Source organism: Schistocerca serialis, chromosome 3, assembly GCF_023864345.2.
Source record: "Schistocerca serialis cubense isolate TAMUIC-IGC-003099 chromosome 3, iqSchSeri2.2, whole genome shotgun sequence".
Taxonomy (NCBI): domain Eukaryota; kingdom Metazoa; phylum Arthropoda; class Insecta; order Orthoptera; family Acrididae; genus Schistocerca; species Schistocerca serialis.
In genome coordinates, this window is record NC_064640.1 from 600,883,003 (window position 1) to 600,905,777 (window position 22,775).

The window sequence follows — 22,775 nt, forward strand, 5'->3', positions numbered from 1 at the left end:
AGAGAGGTAAATAGTGACAGATTTAAGTTTAGTGATGTCAAGAGGGATGCTCAGATGGCTTGATGGGTTTGAGCATTGCCTGTAAAAAGCAAAAGTCCAAGTTAGAGTCTTTGTGATGAACATAGTTTCATCAGTAGCAAGCTTCATTCAGATAATATTTTGTTCATATTACAACAGTTAGACTTTCCTCCAAACTACAGTACACAAGTACGGTAAATTATCATTTACTTCATACCATATGCTCCTGTGTTTTATGCTTATTTCTGACTTTAATAATTATATTCAAAAACTGTATTAAGTTATAAATTTAATTATAATATGAGAATTTAATTATTGAAATTCTTAATCTGAATGTTAGTAGTTACTTTTCTTTCTCTTTTTGCTTTTATTGATAATTGAGATAAAATTGTTACTTTATTTTACTAACCAACTTTCTTTAGTAAATTTCTGATGTATATTATTGTACAGTCCTGCATTAGTAATATTGCCAGTAACTGTAAATGGGACACCATTCTGACTAACCTCTTGAAAGCATTTATTCTTCATATTTGCAGTGACAATTCAAAGTAATTGTTGCAATCTGTTTCTGTTGCAGCCCTTAATTTCTGTAAATATGAAACTTCATGCATAGTTATAATGAGACTGCAGATATTGGTTGAAGAAGGATTGTCGGAGTACTCAACTTTCAAATACGCTGAATTTGTAGCAGCATGTTTATCATTTCATGATCCATCATGGGCAGAAGATGCACCTGAGGAGGACACCATGTTTGTTCATTACACATACCTGGTCCTGCTTTTAAAATTCAGGAAGAGTGATAACTTACTTGATTATGTAAGTTATGTTCTTCAGTATGTATTGATAATAAGAACCAGCATACTAAACAAAATGTTATGAACTGAGCAGTTTGCTTTTTCTGTTTTTATTACTTTTGTTGAATTTTTTTGGCTGTGTAACATTGGCTGCATTGCCTCTTTAGCTTTTGTGTGAAATGTGTCGCATACTGTTTTACGTCTTTGACTGGTTATTACATCTTTTTGCGGTATCACATGTTTTGACACTGTAATTTTCTTTTCCCCCAGAGTTTATTTCAGAATATGCAGACTATATTTTACCCTTCTCAACTAAGTTGCCACCATTGTCTTCATATCCAACAGCCAATCCACCAGCTGTTTTTTTAACAAGTCATTTTTTCTCAAAAGTTGACACATTCTGATTTTGGATGATCTTCCCTGAACTAGCAAATAATGTTCTGCCTTGTGTCAGCCAACTTAATACATATCACTTTCCCCAATATGTGAAATTCTCTATCAGTCAGAAATACTGCCCAAGTTAAAGCAGTATTCCATTGACCTGCATTTGCCCATTTAAAGCATTACTGAAAATATGTGGCTTGAATGCAAAATGTATGTCACTAGCGATACATAGATTTGGCTTCATTCTGGCACTCATTATGAATTTTACCCCTGGCAAATACATATACCTTCGGTTCTAATCTCCATCAGAACATACAGATTTAGGTCTTCCTCAGATTTAAGTATTCAGCTGTTTCTGTAATAGATTAATGCAAATACTGGAATGGTCCCATTGAAAGGAACCTGGTTCATTTCCTTTCCTGTCCTTAACTAATCCAAGCCTGTGTTCTGTCTGTAATGGACTTCTCATTGGTGGAACATTAAATCCTAATCTTCTTTCCTGGATATTTCACTTTTATTTTCCTGTGTTCCTGTTCAATTAAAAAAAGGAGTGGGGTGGGGGGGGAGCTTTGCTTATATGCATGAAGGTAGGTAAGTAGCATGTGCCAGCATCATACAGTATTTAGCTCCAGAACAGTAAGAGTATATGCTGTACAAGACTGGGGAATTTCTTGCACCATCGCAGTAATTGGGGTCCCTCTCCAAGAACCATTACATACGAATTTTGGAAAAAGTGTACCCAAATGAAAAGGAGACTACAGTGATATGTAAAGAAATTTTAGTAACAATATTATAATTACAATTAATGTGGAACAGTACAAATATACATAATTACCATTGACAGCAGTACATCGATCCCAGAACATAAGAATAGACTAGATGGCTTCAGTGTAGAATCTCCTGGGTTGCTAATGGATCCAGTTTTCAATCTACGCCTGTATATCATAGGTGAAAGTCTCACCAAGTCTCACCTTTCAGAGATTGTTTTAAGAGGCTAAAGATATGCGAGTCATGGGGAATAGTGTTGTTGTGAATAAGCACCCCCTGCACTTGCTCTTGAAGACCTCAGCAATGTGTTAGCATTAACTGTTTCACCTTGTACTAGCCTGTCAACGAATATAGTTCCGTCCTTGTCAAAAAAATGAGTCTCGTTAAATTTTGGGATACTCCTTTTGAAAAGCACTTGGTCAGTTCCTTTTCTCACCCTTGTCAAATCAGAAATCCCCCCCCCCCCCCCCCCCCGGTCGGTCTCTCTCTCTCTCTCTCTCTCTCTCTCTCTCTCTCTCTCTCTCTCAAAGACCTCACCATCAATGGGCTGTTGAACTTCCTCTCCTCCTCCTCTTGACCTCTCCCTCCCTCCATCAAATGATCAACCCCCCTTGATCAATAGATTGATCAATCCCTCCTCCTCCTCTGATTGATAGATCCCCCTCCCTCCTTCAATTGCTCCCTCCCTTCTTCCATCTCTTTGTGGATGCTGAAAAGTTTAGAAGTTTAATAACTATCAAAATTAGCTAACATGTTTGTATGGGTAGTGATGTTTGTAGTAACTTGCGTTCTCAAATAATTTCATTAGATCCATTATTTTATTTACTGCTGTCCATTGACTGTTGTAGTTTACTGTTTTTCTATTGTTGCAGATCAGAATAATGAACCTGAATGAAGGATTGAAGTTTATGAAAAGTCTGACAAGGATAAAGACTATAGTTCCATGTTCAGAATGGCCGGGACTGTGCAAAAATGTAGCAAAATTTGCTGCTAAGTATTTTTTGAGTTTGGCGTTAAGAACGCCAGAATGTGAAAATATGTTGTTAAAAGATGTTGCAAGTGAGTTTGTGTTGTGTTGTGAAATGGACTTCCAGTTTGTGTGTGATCATATGAGACTCATGCCCCATCTTGCCGCTACTGTGACACACATGTATATATTGTGTGAAGTTCTGGAGGAGAAGGTAATTTATTCCATATCTGATACATTTAATGTATACCTTAGATAAAAGTAATGATTGTGCAAATTATCATATTTGCCAGCAAAAACATAAAGTAATGAAACTGTAGATATTGAAACATTAGTGTATAGCTAAGTAATCCTTCTTGAAGAATCCTTGAGAAGGGAACAGGGGAGGAGGAGGAGGAGGTGAGAGTAATTGTGATGATAATAGACAAGGTGTATGGTCAGTGGCCATTTGTTACCATTGAGATGAGATGCAACATAGACTGTGATATGTAATGAGGCAAGGGGGCAGAAGGAGGATGAACAGGACCAAGACCGCAGTGAGAAAGGCACCTATCATTAACCAAATGTATTAAAGTATATACATGTTTCTAGGTGCTCCCATGATATTAATGCTGAAACAGAATCAGATTTTATTCTGTCGTGCCACCGAGCTTCTTGTTGTTGTGTGTGTATACTGTCTGCTACTGCGAGGCAAGTGCAAAGTGCATACGACCCGGGAATTTTTTCATCTGGGAATTTTTTAGAATTCTGGGAATTTTTCATTGTTTTAGTTTTCAGTTAAAATTTTGTGATTTTGACTGGTAAGAACCAATGCTCTAACAAAGGATATTGCTGTATCCCGCTTCTGCAGACTAATGCTACAGCAACAAAACATGAATGACAGAAAAAAACGAAAATAAAATTTAAGTCGCAAAGGAAATGCGCCATATACAACAATAAAACACAGTGCTCATACAAGCGTCTGCCAACAGAAAAGTGTGTCAAAGGCTTTAGGAAGACTATGCAATGCTTCCTAACAACAAATTGCCTCCGATGAGTGTGACATGACAGCTGTTTATATTAGATTCGTTTGAGCAGTTGCGGGCGGGCTCTTGAGTCGCATATGACTAGTACCTTCTACCGCTTCTGGCTACATATGTGTGGCTGGGCTCCACTATCTAGTATTGCCGCGGTTCGGAAATATCACAGATCCAGGGCTGATGCACAGAGCAGTCCAAGTTGTAGTGGGGAGGTGGGTAGTCTCCACATGACCCGTGTTTACGTTAAGTGATTTTGCTATTTCCTCTTCATTTATTGCTCTCACATTAAATGAAAACAAAACGGATTTCTGTGGCCGGGAGCTATCAAATGAATTAAAATACATTTGCATAATTACAGAAGGCTAAAAAATGTTATTTGTTTCTGGTTTTATTTCCACCTTTCTGACAGTCAAGCATTAAATGCCTTGCAGAACAATGAAGTTACTTTTGTCTGTTTGCTAAAGAGATTTGGCTTTTATTAAACTTTTGCGCCGAGGCAGTCAATTTATTTGAAACAAAGTATTTAATTTCACACTGTTGGCTAGTTTCAACTGTTCGCTGCATTTCAAGTGCACGTTTTCCATCTTCTAGCTCATATGGCATTATGCCATAATAAAGAACTAAACATGAGCTAATACAGTACTGGTACTCAAGAAAATGTACATCTGATTCTGGATATACAGATGTGCACTTTAAGCCGAATTATGCATTTTAGTATGGTTCACAAAATTCCAATGCTCTTGAAGTATCCTCTGATGTCTCTTTTCTTTTATGATGTAATGCGAGATCTTTTAATGTTCTACACGTACGAAGATGTGGGCTTCCTGCGTCATCGTAGCTGCGTAAGCACAGTGACGCCTGTTACCTGGTGCTCTCTGGCAACTGCTAAAATGAACCTATTTCTAATAGGTCACGGGAAAATATTGCGATTGGTTGTTTGAAAAGTGTTACTTTCAAAGTAAGTTTCCTTTTACGCAAGATGAACTATGTGCGAGAATGTACAATGAATTTCTTGACTCTCATTTAAAAATCAACTCTTTTAGGACGACCATCTAGAAGAGTTTCGAGCCCAGAAGATCAGACATTTACGTTGTTATTAAAAAATTTTACTGGTACATTTGTGAGATGTATCTTAAAGTGTAACACGCGGAAAAAGATCAACATTATATGTGGAAGCTTAGCTTCTCTTGCAGCGTATTAATCTTGGAGGCAAATATTATATGTGAAAGCTTTGTTTTTCTTTTAGCAACACTATGTATATTAATTTAAACCATTAACTTTTCTTATATGTGTGTTCGCACTTCTTAAGAGTTATCTTGCTATTGGCTGACTACATCATGTGTCCTATGTTGTCATCAGCTGGCGAGATCATGTGACATGAGCTATGACTGGCTTACAAAAGCATGCCGCAATCTCAATTTCTATGCTTTGTAAAGTAACATGCGGTCTTTAGTGGAATTCAAATTTATACCTTCGTAACATGAAAATAAGCAGCGTACATGCTGCTGCACATCTAAGATCTTTCCAAGATGTGTCCCCCCCACCCCCCACCCCCCCACCCAGGAGTTTAGTTTTCTAAAGTGCTCGGAAATTCTATGTCGGTGTATAAAACCATAAACATTCAAAGGATTGATAAGTTTTACAGTGCTGAGGAAAAGTATACTGTCACTTAACATGGAAAAAACAGTATTTTTAGCCAGGAGAAAGTGTATTTTCAACCAAGAAATCCGGGAAAAACCCGCCAATTTTCTTTCCTTGCCCATGTATACACCCTGCAAGTGAATTAAGAGTGAGACCAGCATTTTTCATTTGTGCATCACACATAGGGTGGTGAACAAATTTTCATGAGGAATTATAATTTGAGCTATCTAGAGGTTCCCCCATGACCAACACGGATTTTGATGAAATTATGTATGAACAGTCAGATATGTTACCAACAAACATCAGTAAAGCTTCGCGATCACTAGTTCAATATTTCCAGAGATACAGACATTTGTTTGACCTCATAGCGTAGCTATGCCCCTTGAGTTTTCTGCATCTTTGAGACCTTATACCTCTGCCAGTATTTTCTTGAAAGGAACAAAACTAAGCCATCGTGTACAACATCTTGCGCTCTCTTTATGGAACTAAAAAAAAAGTAGGTACTCAGCAATTTTTGTATGGTAATTTGAAGCAAAGGCGGCCGAAAAAATAGATGCTTGAAAAAATGTGAAGTTGAGCTTTTAATATCTCTGAAAGTAACTTGGGGATAAATCTGAAACTTGGCACATATAAATTTCCCAATACAAGGTCTTAGAATACAAAATTTCATTCTCCTGCATTCCAGTAATTTACAAATTGAGGGCAAAGGTGATGATATTTTCTAGAAATGTGAAAAATGGCTATTTTGGTTCACTTTTATTAAAAATAGTCTGCAATCTCTTTTTAAACAGTTTTCATTAGAGAGAACATGTTCTATGCCTCCTGAAAACTAGATTTGGTTTTGCAGTGTGAGGAAATAAGGCCCTAAAATTGCCAAGTTGGTGGTTCAGTGAAAATGAGTCCATATTCTAGTGGTACTCAAGTCTGACATCTTTTATTATGTTACACAATTATTTATTGCTCTCTGAGGAAAGCAATATCGAAAGACTTGATGACTAGGAAATGAGATGAAGAATAACTCAAAAAACTTCAAAAGAGGTGTGTCTTTCATCACAACTCATCATTACATATTTCAGTCCGTTTTTCTGCTATAACTTCAGAATCAAACTGGTTATAAACTTCACAATTTAACTGTGGATTATCAGGGCAGTGGAGACCGTTGTAATAAAACTGTTGCATAACAGCTGCATCACACATCGTACACCCAACCAGCATTTTTCTCACGTGATACACTGAAAGCTTTGGATCAAGGCAATCAGATAGCTGCAATATGTCTTGATTTCCGAAGAGCATTTGACGCAGTACCCACCTACGCTTATTGTCAAAAGTACGATCATATGGGGTATCAAGTGAAACTTGTGACTGTATTGAAGACCTTTTGGTAGGGACGACACACCATGTTATCTGGGATGAAGAGTCATCATCAGATGTAGAAGTAACTTCGGGTGTGCCCCAGCGAAGTATGTTGGGACCCTTGCTGCTCATGTTGTATATTAATGACATTGCAGGCAATATTAATAGTAAAATCAGGCTTTTTGAAGATAATTTACCTATCTATGATCAAGTCCTATATGAAAGAAGCTACATAAATATTCACTCAGATCTTGATAAGATTTCAAAGTGTTACAAAGAGTGGCAACTTCGTCTAAACGTTCCAGAAATGTAAAATTTTGCTCATCACAAAACGAAAAAATGTACTATCCTATGACTCTATCATCAGTGAGTCACTGTTGGAATTGGCCAACTCGTACAAATACCTAGGTGTAACACTTTGTAGGGATGTAAAATGGAATGATCACATAGGCTCAGTCGTGGTTAAAGTGAGTGGTAGACTTTGCTTTATTGGTAGAATACTGGGGAAGTGCACACAGTCTACAAAGGAGATAGCTTACAAATCAATTCTGTGACCGGTTCTGGAATATTGCTCAGTTGTGTGGGACCCATACCAGGTAGGACTAACGGGGGATACTCAACATTCACAGATGAGGGCCGCATGAATAGTCACAGGTTTGTTTAATCCATGGGAAAGTTTCACAGAGACACTAAAGGAATTGAACTGGCAGACTCTTGAAGACAGAAACATTCCTGAGGAAGTCCATTAGTGAAGTTTCAAGAACCAGCTTTAAATGATCACTCCAGGAATATACTAGTCTCCTATGTATTGCTGATAGGGATCATGAAGATAAGATTAGAATAATTACAGCACGCGTAGAGGCATTCAACCAATCATACTTCCTGTGCTCTGTGCCATGAATGGAACAGAAAGAAATTCTAATAACTGGTATAGTGGAACATACCCTCTGCTTTACTCCATTGTCACATTGTGTAAGTTTGGAGGAGGTTCATAGCAGTCTTCCTGACATTTTTTGGGATCAATTAGTGTTATAGAGAATTATTAGTTTGTGTTTTCATTGCATAATGCTATTGCTGTGCAAGTTTTAATTCAAGTTTAAGGTACGGCGTAGTTTGTGTTAGCATAGTTTGTGGCTTATGTGGAACATTATTGTGCTGATGAAAAATTGTATAAACCTGTTGCTATGGTCCATGGTGGTTTAATCACTGCTGGTTCTTCCTAAAGTGAGAAAAGCAGGATCCCCATCACTACATGGGCCATGCCCAATAGCGTTGCAACAGCAGCCACAGATGGGTTTCTTTACCACAGGTTCACAAACTCGGTATGTGTTCTTTTTACACAAGATCCCAAACCTTATGATACATTTCTATAAGTGTCAGCAACAATAGCTAGAAGACGTTTCTTTTAGGATTGTAAGCTTACATTTACGTCAACTACTTGAATTTTTGACAGGTTTTATTAATTTGCTGCAGAATGTCATGAGGAAAACGTTACCGCTTGCCAGATGAGATGTCACTGATGGGAAATTTTTACAAGACGGAACCCAAAAAATTCCACTTTTCAAATTGATTACCTCGAATTATTTGAGCCACAAAAAAGAGGAACCTATTCTTTTTATTGGATTCATTATTTGATTTAATTTTTTATAAAAAGAATTTTGCAGAGCTGAATGCAGTAGACATGTCAAGAAATACTTATTTGCAATTTTCTGGCTAAAGCTCATTTGCTAGTCATCAGGATATTTGATCTTATCATTCACAGACAGTACTAAATGATTGTAGAACATAATAAAAAATGTCAGATTTAATTTCAGTGCTAGTGGAATATGGGCATATTTACAGTGCACCTCCAACTTCTTGTTTTTTTGGGATCACATTGAAAAACCAAATATAGTTTTTATTTAGAACATTGTCTCTCTAATGAAAACAGTTTAAAAGAGTTTACAGAATACTCTTCCCTCTAAAAGTAGGCCAAAAATAGCCATTTTCATGTTCTTTAAAAAATCTGTCATCTTTGCCTTCAGTTTGTAAACTATTGGAAAGAAGCAGGAGAATTAAATTTTATATTCTAAGCATTTTATTGGTAAGTGCTAAGTTTCAAGTTTGTACCACAGTTATTTTCAGATATATTAAAAGTTAAACGTAAAATCATTATTATTATTATTATTTCTTTCTTGTCTCGGACATTATGTCTGGTTAAAAATGGAAGGTGACGCGGACCTTGATCAAGCGTGACTTCCTTTTAACTGTATGGTATATGTTACATTGCATTTAGGAACTTTCAGGTAATTGAACAAGTGTCAATAATTACAGATTTCTGTAGTTGTATATATAAGTATGGATGTAGCTGTATTGCATTGATGTACTGGTGGGTATTGTGTGGTATGACTCCTGTAGTTGATAGTATAATTGGTATGATGTCAACTTTATCCTGATGCCACATATCTTTGACTTCCTCAACCAGTTGGATGTATTTTTCAATTTTTCCTCCTGTTTTCTTTTGTATATTTGTTGTATTGGGTATGGATATTTTGATTAGTTGTGTTAATTTCTTCTTTTTATTGGTGAGTATGATGTCAGGTTTGTTATGTGGTGTTGTTTTATCTGTTATAATGGTTCTGTTCCAGTATAATTTGTATTCATCGTTCTCCAGTACATTTTGTGGTGCATACTTGTATGTGGGAACGTGTTGTTTTATAAGTTTATGTTGTAAGGCAAGCTGTTGATGTATTATTTTTGCTACATTGTCATGTCTTCTGGGGTATTCTGTATTTGCTAGTATTGTACATCCACTTGTGATGTGATCTACTGTTTCTATTTGTTGTTTGCAAAGTCTGCATTTATCTGTTGTGGTATTGGGATCTTTAATAATATGCTTGCTGTAATATCTGGTGTTTATTGTTTGATCCTGTATTGCAATCATGAATCCTTCCGTCTCACTGTATATATTGCCTTTTCTTAGCCATGTGTTGGATGCGTCTTGATCGATGTGTGGCTGTGTTAGATGATACAGGTGCTTGCCATGTAGTGTTTTCTTTTTTCCAATTTACTTTCTTCGTATGTGTTGATGTTACGTGATCTAAAAAGGGTTGTAGAAGTGGTTATGAAATTGCAGTGGTGTAGCCGATGTATTTATGAGTGATTGCTTTGTGTATTTTGCTAGTTTCTGCTCGTTCTATAAAGAATTTTCTTAAATTGTCTACCTGTCCATAATGTAGGTTAATGAGTAGGTCAATATTGGTATAGCATAAGTATTTATAGCTTTTGTGTTGTTTCTTGCAGTCAATTCTGTTTTCAGTATTTTTGTTAGTCTTTGTCTATATTTTTCTTTTAGTTCTCCTTTAATATTTGTATTATCTATTCCTATTTTTTGTCTGTATCCTAGATATTTATAGGCATCTGTTTTTTCCATCGCTTCTCTGCAGTCGCTGTGGTTATCCAATATGTAATCTTCTTGTTTAGCGTGTTTTCCCTTGACTATGCTATTTTTCTTACATTTGTCTGTTCCAAAAGCCATATTTATATCATTGCTGAATACTTCTGTTATCTTTAGTAATTGGTTGAGTTGTTGATTGATTGCTGCCAGTAGTTTTAGATCATCCATGTATAGCAGATGTGTGATTTTGTGTGGGTATGTTCCAGTAATATTGTATCCATAATTTGTATTATTTAGCATGTTGGATAGTGGGTTCAGAGCAAGGCAGAACCAGAAAGGATTTAATGAGTCTCCTTGGTATATTCCACGCTTAATCTGTATTGGCTGTGATGTGATATTATTTGAATTTGTTTGGATATTAAGTGTGGTTTTCCAATTTTTCATTACTATGTTTAGGAACTTATTATTATTTTCTCTCTCCCAGCATCTATTTTTTTCAGCTGACTTTTGTTTCACCTTTTCATTGTTTTCTAGGCCCTTATGTGCTCAAACTGCAGGATGAAATATAGCATTTAGGTGATTTAGAATATGATATTTGTAGTGAAAATTATTTAAGAGTTTGGAGTAGGCACTTTTTTGTAAAAGTGGGCCAAAAATATCCATTTTTAGCATTTTTTAAGAAAATCACGAACTTTGCCCACAATTTGTAAGCTATAGGGAAGCATTAGGCAAAAGAAGTTTCATATTCTGTGACCTTATATTGGTAAATTATTATATGAAAAGTTTCAGGTTTATTGGATAATTACTTCCGGATATGTAAAAAGCTAAACTTCCCTTTTTTTTAAAAAAAAAAAAAAACACATATTTTTCGGCTAACTTTGCTTCAAATTATCCATACAAAAATTGTTGAGGAAATATTTTTCTTTTTTATTTCGCTTAAAAGAGTGCAAAAAGGTGTACAAGATGGCGTAGTTTTGTTCCTTTTAAGAAAATATTGTCAGAGATACCACATCTCCCAAAGTTGCCAAAACTCAGTGACCTATTGATAACTACACTATGGGGTCAAACAAATGTCTTTCTCTGGAAATATTGAACTAGTGCCTATGAAACATTACCAGTGTTTATTGGAAACATTTGTATGTTCACACAAAGTTTCATCAAAATCTGTTATGGTCCTGTGGGAACTGCTTCCAAAATTAAACCACTTCGCATGGAATGGCCCATATGTTAATGCTCCGGAGTCTGACAATAGTATAAGAAAGTATGAAAATGGAATTTGCTTACAGTATGTAATTTACAACTGTGATATTTTGCTTCTGTTCAGATAAACTTCCATGTCTGCTTACATACTGTTGCAGCTAACATATAGTAAAAAAGTCTGAAGTACAAGATTGTGGTTGATTGCAAAGCAAATGGTGGAGCACCATACTTAAAGCCACAAGAGTGATAAAGTAGTGTCCAACACATATTTAGAGCCAAAATTTAGACATGTTCTGTACAGATGTCTCGTGTGATAGCTGCGGAACAAAATATTTTATATGTCACTGCGCAAAAACTTAGAGTTGAAAATAAACAGATGTAACTGGGTTTGTGTTGGGAATAGTACACACTTGTAACAGGGCATGTTCAGGTCTACCAAAGTGTCATTATTACACGATCCATTATTAGGACATGACAAGCAAACAGTAAGGAAGTATTAGGTTCACTGACACCTCATCTAACAAGGGAATGGTCAGACTTATCCTGTCGAAACCTGTGTTGCTTTTTTTACCACTGTTAGTTAACAGTGCAAGAAGTCTGCATGCAGAATTTTAGCTGCTGACATGACCTGGAAGTCTGTAAACAATTTTATGAAGTAAGACATTATTGTCACATGGTTTCCGTGCTTATAACTGCCTCTTGTACAACCCTGACCTCTCTCGCTACATTATACCAACGCCATCAAGGGACAAGGTGGCATCAGCTACACGCCGCTCTCTTGCCACAGCAGTGAGAGAGCTGATTCCCCCAGTGAAAGCGATCGTACGATTAACATTCGTTGACAAATATGGCTGATATGTTATCTACAACATTCTTTCCAAGTAGCTATGAAATAGACACAAATAAATATACGGTTTATAACAAGTCCAAATTTTATTTCTTGTAATTACCGCAAAAATGCGAAATATTGACACAATGTTCAAAACATAGGTTTTTTGTGCACCAAGAACATACAAGCAAAGACGACATATGACAGCCCTGCGAATCACAGACGTTGTTAGATGTCCGTAGACAAAACTGGGCTGGTGTTAGAAATGAATCAGGCCTATTATCAGTATATTTCGAGGAGTGCCACACATATTTAATCAAATTCAGAAACCGTGGGGAGGAAAATTGATAATGTACTACTGATTGCAGCTTGAGAATATTGTCACGGTGATAGACAGAAAATTGCAGTGATCTGCACACAATAATTTTCCCTGTTAGTTTTCTGTATAATGCCTTCCACTGACGGAAAAATTCTCTGTCTAAAGGTTGAATTACGTTCGTCGTGCCGGGTGGAATCTGAAGTATCTCTACTTCTTTGTCACGGTGGGCTCGAAATACAGCTTTTAATGAATCAGACCTTTTATGACCTGACCACAAATCTAGAAGACGAGATTTGTTCCTGAAGACACACGTATAGTTTTGGCAGCAGTGAACCATCCAGACTAATTATGGGCATTATAGTGTATGAATGGGTGAGTGCAGTCGTGAACTGCGCAATCGCCTCAATATGTTTTTCCCCTTTGAATGACAGTGTTCTTTTTGCACGCATTTCTTTTTGAAAACCTGACTGATCTGCATTGTGTACGTACGATTCACTAAAACTAGCGATCTTATTTTTTGCGTTCGTAATAAAAGCTTCTATCATTTCGATTTGTGTCACTTCATTTTCCGACCTGTTTCTCGATACAAATTTTGTTATTTTTCTTGCCACAATTTCATGTGATCTTTTGAAGCGACTAATCCAACTGTGAGAAGCTATAAATTCTTTAGCGCCTATTGCGTTGGCAATCTTTAACGCCCAATCACGCAAAGTTGCAACGCTGACACTAAATGACTGTTGTCTGGCATCGGTAAATAGCTCAAAAAGTCATGCATTTATCTCATCGCAATTTCCAGTCGACTCTTACGTCGTCCAGCGACTTCCTTTTTCCAGCTATACAATTCACGTTCAGAACGGACAAAGCGATACTTACTTTGAACAGTACTGACAAGTAGGCGTTTCTTACCACTTTCGTTCAACCAATACGTCACCGCTTTTTCTTTGTCTGATAAGGTAATTGTAGTTGCTGGTGTTACTTTCGGAGATAATTGATGATGGTACGTGGCACCATCACTCGAAGAGTCTTCATGAGTTCAACTTTTGTCGGTGTCTTCGCCGTCTGTAGATTCACAGTCTGCAATATCGAGTGTTTCAGTTGTTTCTAGCCACATGTCTGCGCCATTTATATGCTCGTCTAGAAGCTCAACAACAATGTCGCACAACACAGTCTTTACGCATGTTTTCTGTTGATTGCTTCATTTGGCGTCTGTGGTATATCTCCATGGCAAGCAGCAAAATATTTACAGGGTTTGCCATCATCTGTGAGGGGAGATTGAATGTTCACCGTAAAGTGGTTTGCGGAGTATAGGTGAACATGTACAGAACACCTTTCACATCTCTAACCAGTTTCAGGACGGTATGTTTCGAAATACGTACCAGAAATTAAAAGGACGTGCATGCCACAGAAACAAATATTTGTTTCCTCTTTCCACAAAAACCGTGCAGCGATATTCCTCTTCAGTGAACGTCGCGATAAGACGGCCGCACTTCCCAACCATGAGCACAACACTCGCGACTCGCCATTTCCAGGGGTGGCCAGCCCTCCCTGCAAGCGCCAAGCAGGAAACACAGCCATGTTCGTGATTTTTTTTAGGTGACTACCAGTTCATGTCAGCAGCTACAATTTTGCATACGGACCTTTTGCACAGTAAAATAACAGTGCTAAAAAAAGCAATGCATGTTTTGGCATGACAAGTCTGACCATTCCTTTGTAAGATTGTTTGGCCTGAAAGGAAGTTATTGGAGTGGTCTCTTTTTAGTGGGATCCAGACCATTTATGAATGTGAAATACTGTAGCCAACTACAAATGAGTTTTATGTACTTGGAGATTGTAACTTGCCATATATGATGAAAACACCCAGGGCTACAGATATATATTCGGGCAGAATGTGCTTCACACATCCCATGTGTCTCAGGCTCTACTTGTTATCAGAGATTTGTGGCAAAACAATGTACACAAATAAGAAGTAATTCAGAAGTTGTTATCAGAAGATGGGTTCTAGAACGTACTTCAAGAGTTGCTCGTCCACAATACTGAAGGCATTCAGCTCTTGAAGTGGTCCGTATTTAAAAAGACAATATTTACCTTGTATGTGCGTAAATAATTTGAGAGCAAAAAAATAATTCCACCCTTAATTGGCTCATTGTCACCAAAATTGTTGTTGGCAGTGTTGCTATAATTAGTTTTTTATTTGTCTGTATGATTTTAACAAAAACTGGATTTAAAAAAAAAAAAAACTCAGTCTGTTTTGGTAGTGTAAATCATTCCAGAGATGCTCCTGTAGATGGATGTGTTGCTAATATTTTGATGTGTGATAATGAAAAGTCACTGTAGATGACTATAACTCTAGTTCTAAAATTTTCAAAATGACTATTTCAGTGAAAGAGTTACAAAAGTTCCCAGTATTTTCTGAAAATGAGATGTGGTGACTGATGAGGTTAGTGATATTAGTGGGCTGATGTATACCATGATGTGTAAGATAATGGGTGAAATTTATGAGAAGTATCAGTTACAGTGATGACTTTTGGTGAAGACCTAGCCTATAGGACAGTGATTATATGGGGCAAGTCCAGTGATAATTATCATAGTGGTGGCACTATAAATTTTAATAACTCTAATGCCAAGTGAGAGATGAAGCTGTAACCAGCTGGCATTACATTCTGAATGATTGATACGAGCATATTGTTCAGTCACCTTGTGTAAAATACAGTGATTTAATCGTATGGTTCATAACTAAGGACATTTCAAACTACTTCTTTGCCTGTTTCAAGATTATTGCTTGTTTGTTGCCACTGATATCCTGTATTTCAGTGTAGTGTTCAGAATCTAACCAACTTGACTTTCCCATTTTAGTGCTGTAGGGCAGTCAGTAACAGCTTATAATTTATGATGAACTTGGCAGCTTGAGTTGCAATTCATTAATTGACAAATCATGAGCAGTTTTGACCTCATGGAATGCTATTATCAGGTGGGGAGACATGGTCTTGATTTGGTGCAGTGAAATACATTTGTCTGACTGACTTTTTGTGCCAAAATACATTCATCATAATACCAAAGATGTCAGTCAGTCAAATTACCTTGCAACAAGCAACTAGAAACCTTAGTTCCTCATATTAGAGCATTCTGTAGATATTTCAAACAATCTGTGAAAACTGGTCAGCAGAGCTAGTAAAAAGCTAAGAAGAAGAAAATGCAACCATGTGCTAAATTGCATACAAGTTTAGATTAAGGACACTCAAACAGTGTTGTTGAAAGTCAAGGAAACACAGTGATAAAGACAGTGGATTTTCATTCGGTAGGATGATGATTTTAGTCGCCGCCTTATCATCTAAATAAAAGTTTTGCGTAGTTTCCCTAAACCAGTCCAAGAAATTCTATAGAAACACTGAAAGTAGGTTTTAAGCAATCCTACACATAATGAATCGAATTTCATCTTGTTCTGTGCAACTGATGAAACTTATATTAAGTCTATACATAGTGCTCCTGTTCTAGAACAATGTAAATACAACTGTGCCCTTGTTAACCAACCACTTAAACTGCCATCAGTTGGTTAGTTACAGATGCAAAAATCATGATGCAATCTCTTCTTTTATCAAATACCATTGTAAATCATAATAATCATCATTTGTCTGTTGTGACACTTTGCAATGTAGGCTATTAGATTCCACTTAGCACTGTGTTGTCTCAACACATTGCAGCCATCAGTGAACAAATTGAAGTCAGTCTGGCCCAGAAACTCTACACTGTGCCACTCAATGTGCCAGCAATGGCATCCATGAGTGTATTGCAGTTTTTTTGAGCTGACAGAGTGGCCATGGACACTCTCCCTCCCTGCCACCTGTAGCAGCTGATGTATTCATGGAAACATTCAGACAGACATTGTTAAGATCGGCATGACTGTGCCTATGTTGTTGGCTGAGGTACGTAGATGACATCTTTGTCACATGTCTGCATAAGGAAGCAGAACTACACAGATTTCATCAACACCTAATCAGCTTACATAAAAACATACAGTTCATGCTAGAAATAGAAAATAACAGAGCGATTACTTTTCTGGATATCAGAGGGTACAGAAAATCTAGCAGCAGAATAGGACATATAATGTATAGGAAACCAGTGCACACCAACATACCACCCAGCACAAAAGGACACTATATTTTATATGCTACAGGCCGAGAACACCACATTAGTGATGCAAACGAGCTCCAAAATGAAGTGGACAAGCTCAGGACGACATTCCATGCAAACGGATATAGCAGCAAAACTGTTCTATGAGCTTTGAGGCACAGTGAAGATAAAACAGGCAAGGGAACGAAAGGATCTCTTCAAATTGCTCATTTACATCGTGTGAGAAATGTCAGCACCCGTGGAGGAATTAAACCAATACTCCAGAATGGCAGCAAAATCAGAGATCTCTTGAGGCACACAAAAGATTCTGCAGATCTCTCCATACTTCATGCATCTGCAAACTTCAGTGTGATTGTGGTGAAATTTCAAAGACCCTCATGTGCTTGCATGGCAGCTGGTGATGCAGCAGAGAAAAATAAGAGAGGCCATTGAAATAATTTAATGCCATGGAAGGAGTGCTGGAAGTTATCACCCTGGCTGTCAGCAGTTACAGTCCATCAGATACATGTGTTTGTCAGGCAGCAGCTCCCCAAATATTCCCTGTGAGTACAAGCTGCCAATTCGCTGTTGCCTACTATTCGCCTGCCAGAGTAGCACAGGCAATAGCCTACCATACCAGCACCCTTCCATAGCAATCTTCACCAAAAATTGTCGAGTAGCATATCAGAATGTGATGTCAGCAGCCACATGACAACCATAATAGAACAGGATGTATACACTCTGGGAAACCTGGGAAAGACCCAGGAATTTTTTCATCCAGGAGGAGACCGAGAAAAACCCAGGAATTTTTTACAATTCCAGGTGTTTTTCATTGTTTTAGATTTCAGTTAATTCTTTGTAATTTTCACTGGTAAGAACTGATAAACAGCAAAATGTGTCAAAGGTTTGAGGACGAAGACTATGGAATACTTCATAACAATAAACTGTTCCCGACAAGCATGACATCACAACTGTTTGCACAAAGTACAGTTGCCTGTGAACACGTGCATGCCCAGTTAAGTCGTGTATGGGCAGTGCCTTCTCCAGCTTCCAGCTACTTGAAGTGTGGCTGTTAGCTGTATCAGCAGTACCAACAAGCTGCCAGATTGCCGCATGCGCATTGCAGTCAGGGTTGTAGTGGGGAGGGGGTTAGTATCCACATAAGCCGTGTTTACGTTTAGTGATTTTGCTGTTTTCTCTTCATTTGCGCTTATCACATCAAATGAAAACAAAACAGATTTCTGTGGTTGGGAGCTAGCAAGTGAATTAAAATACATTCGCATAATTACAGAAGGCTAACATGTTATTAGTTTCAGTTTTCTGATTTTTATTTCCACGTTTTCAGCAGTCAGTCACCTTGCAGAACAATAAAGTTATTTTTATTGATTTGCTAAATGAATGTGGCTTTTATTAATATTTTCCCCAGAGGCAGTCAATTTATTAGAAACGAAGTATTTCATACCACGCTATTTGCTAGTTTCAACAGTTCACTGAATTTCAAGTGCACATTTTCATCTTCTGTCATGTTTGGCATTATGCCATAATAAAGAACCAAACATTGGTAATACAGTACTGGTACTCCAAGAAAATTTGCATCCAGAAAACCACGCTGAAATGTTAGTATCGGATTGGAGCCTACTTCATTGTGAATCTGGACATCATGAATGTGCACTGTAAACCAAATTATGCATTTTAATATGGTGTACGAAATTCCGCTGCTCTTGGAGTATCCTATTTATTTTATGACATCGTGTAAGATCTCTTAATACTATATATGTACGAACATATGGGCTTCCTACATCATCGTAGCTGCCCATGCGCAGTAATACATGTTTTCTGGCAACTGCTGAAATGAAGCTATTTCTAACAGGTCACTAGAAAATACTGCGAGTGGTGCTTTGAAAAGCATTAGTTTCAAAGTAAGTTTCCTTTTATACTAGATGAATTATGTTACGTGTGCGAATGTGCAATGAATTTCTTAAATCACAGAGCATTTGACTCTCATTTAAAACTTAACACATTGAAGACTAGTGACTTAGAAGAATTTTGGGCCCAGAACATCGGAGATTAATTTCATTATTTTTAAATTTTACTGGCACATTTGTGTGACGTATCTTAAAAGTGTAACACGTGGAAAAAAAGACCAATATTATATGTGAAAGAGTAACTTTTCTTGTAGTTTATTAATCTTAAAGACCAATATTATAAACGAAAGCTGAGTTTTTCTTGTAGCTTCCCCACGTACATTAGTTTAAACCATTAACTTTTCCTATTTGTGTGTTCACCCTACTGAACAGCGATTGGCTGACCACCTCACGTGTCCTATGCTCTGAATATTTGCTGTCATAGGCTGGAGAGATCACGTGACATGAGCTATGACTACAAAAGTGCATTTCAATCTCAATTTCAATGTGTTTTTTCGAACATATACTTTTGTAATACAAGTACAAAAATATGCAGTGTATTGTAATATGAAAATTGCAGTGTAAATGTTGCTGCACATAACAGATCTTTCCATGTGCGCGCGCGCCCACACACACACACACACACACACACACACACACACACACACACACACACACACCACTGTTTCAGCAACTTGCCGTTTGTAAACTGAAATCTCACAGGATGAGAGAGAGAATTTTTGGTGATTCTGTGAGCCTCAGCTGACTCACTGATACTGCACCTTTGATGGGGATGAGGCAAACTAGCCATGTACTTTCACACGTCAACATTGTTTCAAGTTTCCTTATGTTAGGCCTTTGCTTATCAATGGCCTCTCTAGTCACACAAGAGTGGTAGCATTTGTGGGTATATACATGTACATTTACGTATGTATTCTGCAAGCCACCAAAGTTGTGTGGTGTAAGGTATCCTGTACCACAACTAGTCGTTTCCTTTCCTGTTCCACTCTCAGATAGAGAAAGGGAAAAACAACTGCCTATGTGCCTACATATGAGCCATAATTTCTTGTATCTTATCTCCGTTGTCCCTGTGTGAAATGTATGTTGGCGGCAGTAGGATCACTCTGCTGTCAGCTTCAAATGCCGGTTCTCTAGACTTTCTCAGTAGTGGTCATTGAAATGAATGTCTTCCCTCCAGCGATTCCCACCTGAGCCCCCAAAGCATATCCATAACACTTGCATGCTTATCAAACCTACCGGTAACAAATCTAGCAGCTTGTCTCTGAATTGCTTCACTGACTTCTTTCAGTCAGGCTTGGTGCAGATCCAAAACACTCAAGCAGTACTCAAGAGTAGGTTGCACTAACATTCTATATTCACTCTCCTTTACAGATGAACCACACTTTCCTAAAATTATCCCAGTAAACTGCTGTTGACCATTCGCCTTCCCTACCACAATCCGCCCATGCTCGTTCCATTTCATATTGCTTTGCAACATTATGGCCAGATATTTAAGTAAAGTGACTGTGTCAAGCAGGACCTTATTAATGCTGCAACCAAACATTATGGGTTCCTAAATATTATGTAATCGTAAAAACTTACTACTTATACACTCTTCTACACGTCTCTCAAATTTTGGCTTCTCTGTGTTAAAACTTTTACACCCATTTCAGTGTACATTACAAGAGTATAGTACTTGTTTAATAGAACAGGTTACGTGTTTTGCTTGAAATATAATCAGTTTCTGGTTTTTAGGAAATTATTTATTTTAGTAGTTTTTTGGAGGAAGAAATTTACTAGATGCACTACCTGACAAAAGAAGGGTAATGCCAAAAAGACATTGTCAGTGTAACTTTGTATATGTACAAACCACTGGAAGGTATGTAAATGATTAGAGTTTCAACGACCTAAGACTGGCAGGTCAGCCACCAGAGTGTGCTGGTGTTGTTTGGGTTTAGTGATTGTACTGGGCCAGGTAATGTATATAAGGGATGTGAACAGCATCAGATGTGAGAGCACTGTGAAGGTCATGAAGATGCTGCGCACTTCTGTGAGACAGCATTATCCACATCTGACTGACTTTGAAAGGGGCCTCATTAAGGGTCTCCAATTGGCCACCTAGTCAAATGTATCCAGATTTGCGGAACACTCAAATGTGACCGTGGCCTGATGTTAGACTACATGGAATTGTGAGGGCAGACATACTCGTCGTCAAGGTTTCAGTCAACCATGTGTGACCACCACAAGGGAGAATCACCATATTGTGCACTGAGAACATCATAACCTCTTCACGTCTGCATCTGCCATGAACACAAAAGGCTGCATTGAAAGTGGTGCCATGACCAGGTACCATGGACTGCTGATGAATGACATTGCACTGTGTTCAGTTCTGAATCGCGGTTCTACCCTGTCCTCGGTGGCCATCGTCCATTGGGTATGACATCGGGTCACAGCTGGTAGTGATTGAGGGAACTCTGATGGCACAGTCGTATGTCAGTGGCATCCTGCATCCTCGTGTGTTACCTCTCATGCAACAGTATCATGGTTCCAATTTCAACAGGATGATACTCATCCACACATGGAATGTGCCTCTCTGAACTGTCTGCATGATGTTAAGTTAATCCTGTAGCAAACAAAATCCTCCGATCTGTCCCTCATAACACATTGTGGGACCTTCTCAGATATCTCCTCCATCCCAGTATCAGTATCCAGGATATCAAGGACCAGAGACAATAGTTGTGTTGCCCAATTTGCCTCAGGAGAGAATAAAATGACTTTATCATACCCTTCCGAACCAAATCAGTGCATACAGACAGACCAGAGGGTTTGCAACATCATTCTAATAAATGGGCCAAGTTCTTCATAAATTTGACTCAGTTTTGTAATTGTTGAAATAGCATTACATACTTGAATGAGATTTTCACTCTGCAGCAGAGTGTGCATTGATACAAAACTTCCTGGCAGATTAAAACTGTGTACTGGACCGAGACTCAAACTCGGGACTTTCGCCTACCATGAGCAAGTGCTCTACCGACTGTGCTACCCAAACATGACTCACAACACATTCTCACATAAGCTCTCCTGCGAGCAAAAGTCCCGAGTTCGAGTCTCGGTCCGGCACACAGTTTTAACATGACATACTATCTCAACGCATAAAGTTTCTTGTCATGTCAAGTCAGCCTCACCTAATGGATGTTTAACTTTTTTTGGCAAGCAGTCCTCTCCCTCACCAAATGGGTGCTTAACTGTTTTTGGCAGGCAATTTATTTATCATGTCTCCTCTCTCTTCCCTCCCCTCCCCTAGCCCTATTCCCCCATGAATCTAGGACATTATGTGTGTGTGGGGGGGGGGGGGGGGAGATCTTGTTTGTATCAACAATACATATAACCATACTACAGGTGCAACTATATCAGAGGGGTATCTGTGGGGAAGCCGCACTAACGTGGGGTCCGTGAAGAGGGGCACTGGTGTTTTTCAGTATTTCCAGAGATAATGTCTTGATGACTGATCTAGCCTTGTAACAGCCAGTGGGACCATGGTATGTTAGTACCGCGGACTGCTGAAAGGAGGGAGAAGCTACAGCCATTACATTTCCCAATGATGTGCAGCTCTATTGTATGGTTTTATGATGATGGAATCCACTTGGAGGTGAAATAGTTCCCCATTCATATCTTCAGGTGGGGACTGCTCAAAAGGATGTTGTCATTAGAAAAAACAAAACTTGCTTTGTATGGGTCGTTGTGTAGAATATTGGAGCATTTATTTGGGATTGTAGGTTTTTTAGAACTTGAAAAGGGAAATACATAGGTTTGCAGTCCGATTTAGTGGCAATTTGTGAGGTGAAAACAGGACATCTGGCTAGTCAAGTAAGGGGATGTACACATATCTAGTGGTAAACTGTAATAAATTATTTACAGAAGTGAGAAACAGAAGCAGATGTAATTCATGTTGTACCTGAGTATTGTCATAAGTTTGCCAAGCACAAATGAAACTTTACCAAATAATAATAATTTCTAAAAGAAAATGTGATTTTTCTCATTTTACCTTTAAGATGCAGCAACCTCAGCTTCACATATATTGTATTATCATAGTTAA

General features: G+C 38.0%; 1 protein-coding gene across 1 annotated transcript in view; it reads left to right on the forward strand.

Moving 5' to 3' along the window:
* LOC126471033 (uncharacterized) overlaps positions 1–22,775 on the forward strand; it is a 208,419-nt gene that overhangs the window by 170,947 nt on the left and 14,697 nt on the right. Inside the window, 2 exon segments of the mRNA XM_050099099.1 lie at positions 596–834; positions 2,837–3,145. Of these exon segments, the coding sequence (XP_049955056.1) occupies positions 596–834; positions 2,837–3,145 (548 nt within the window).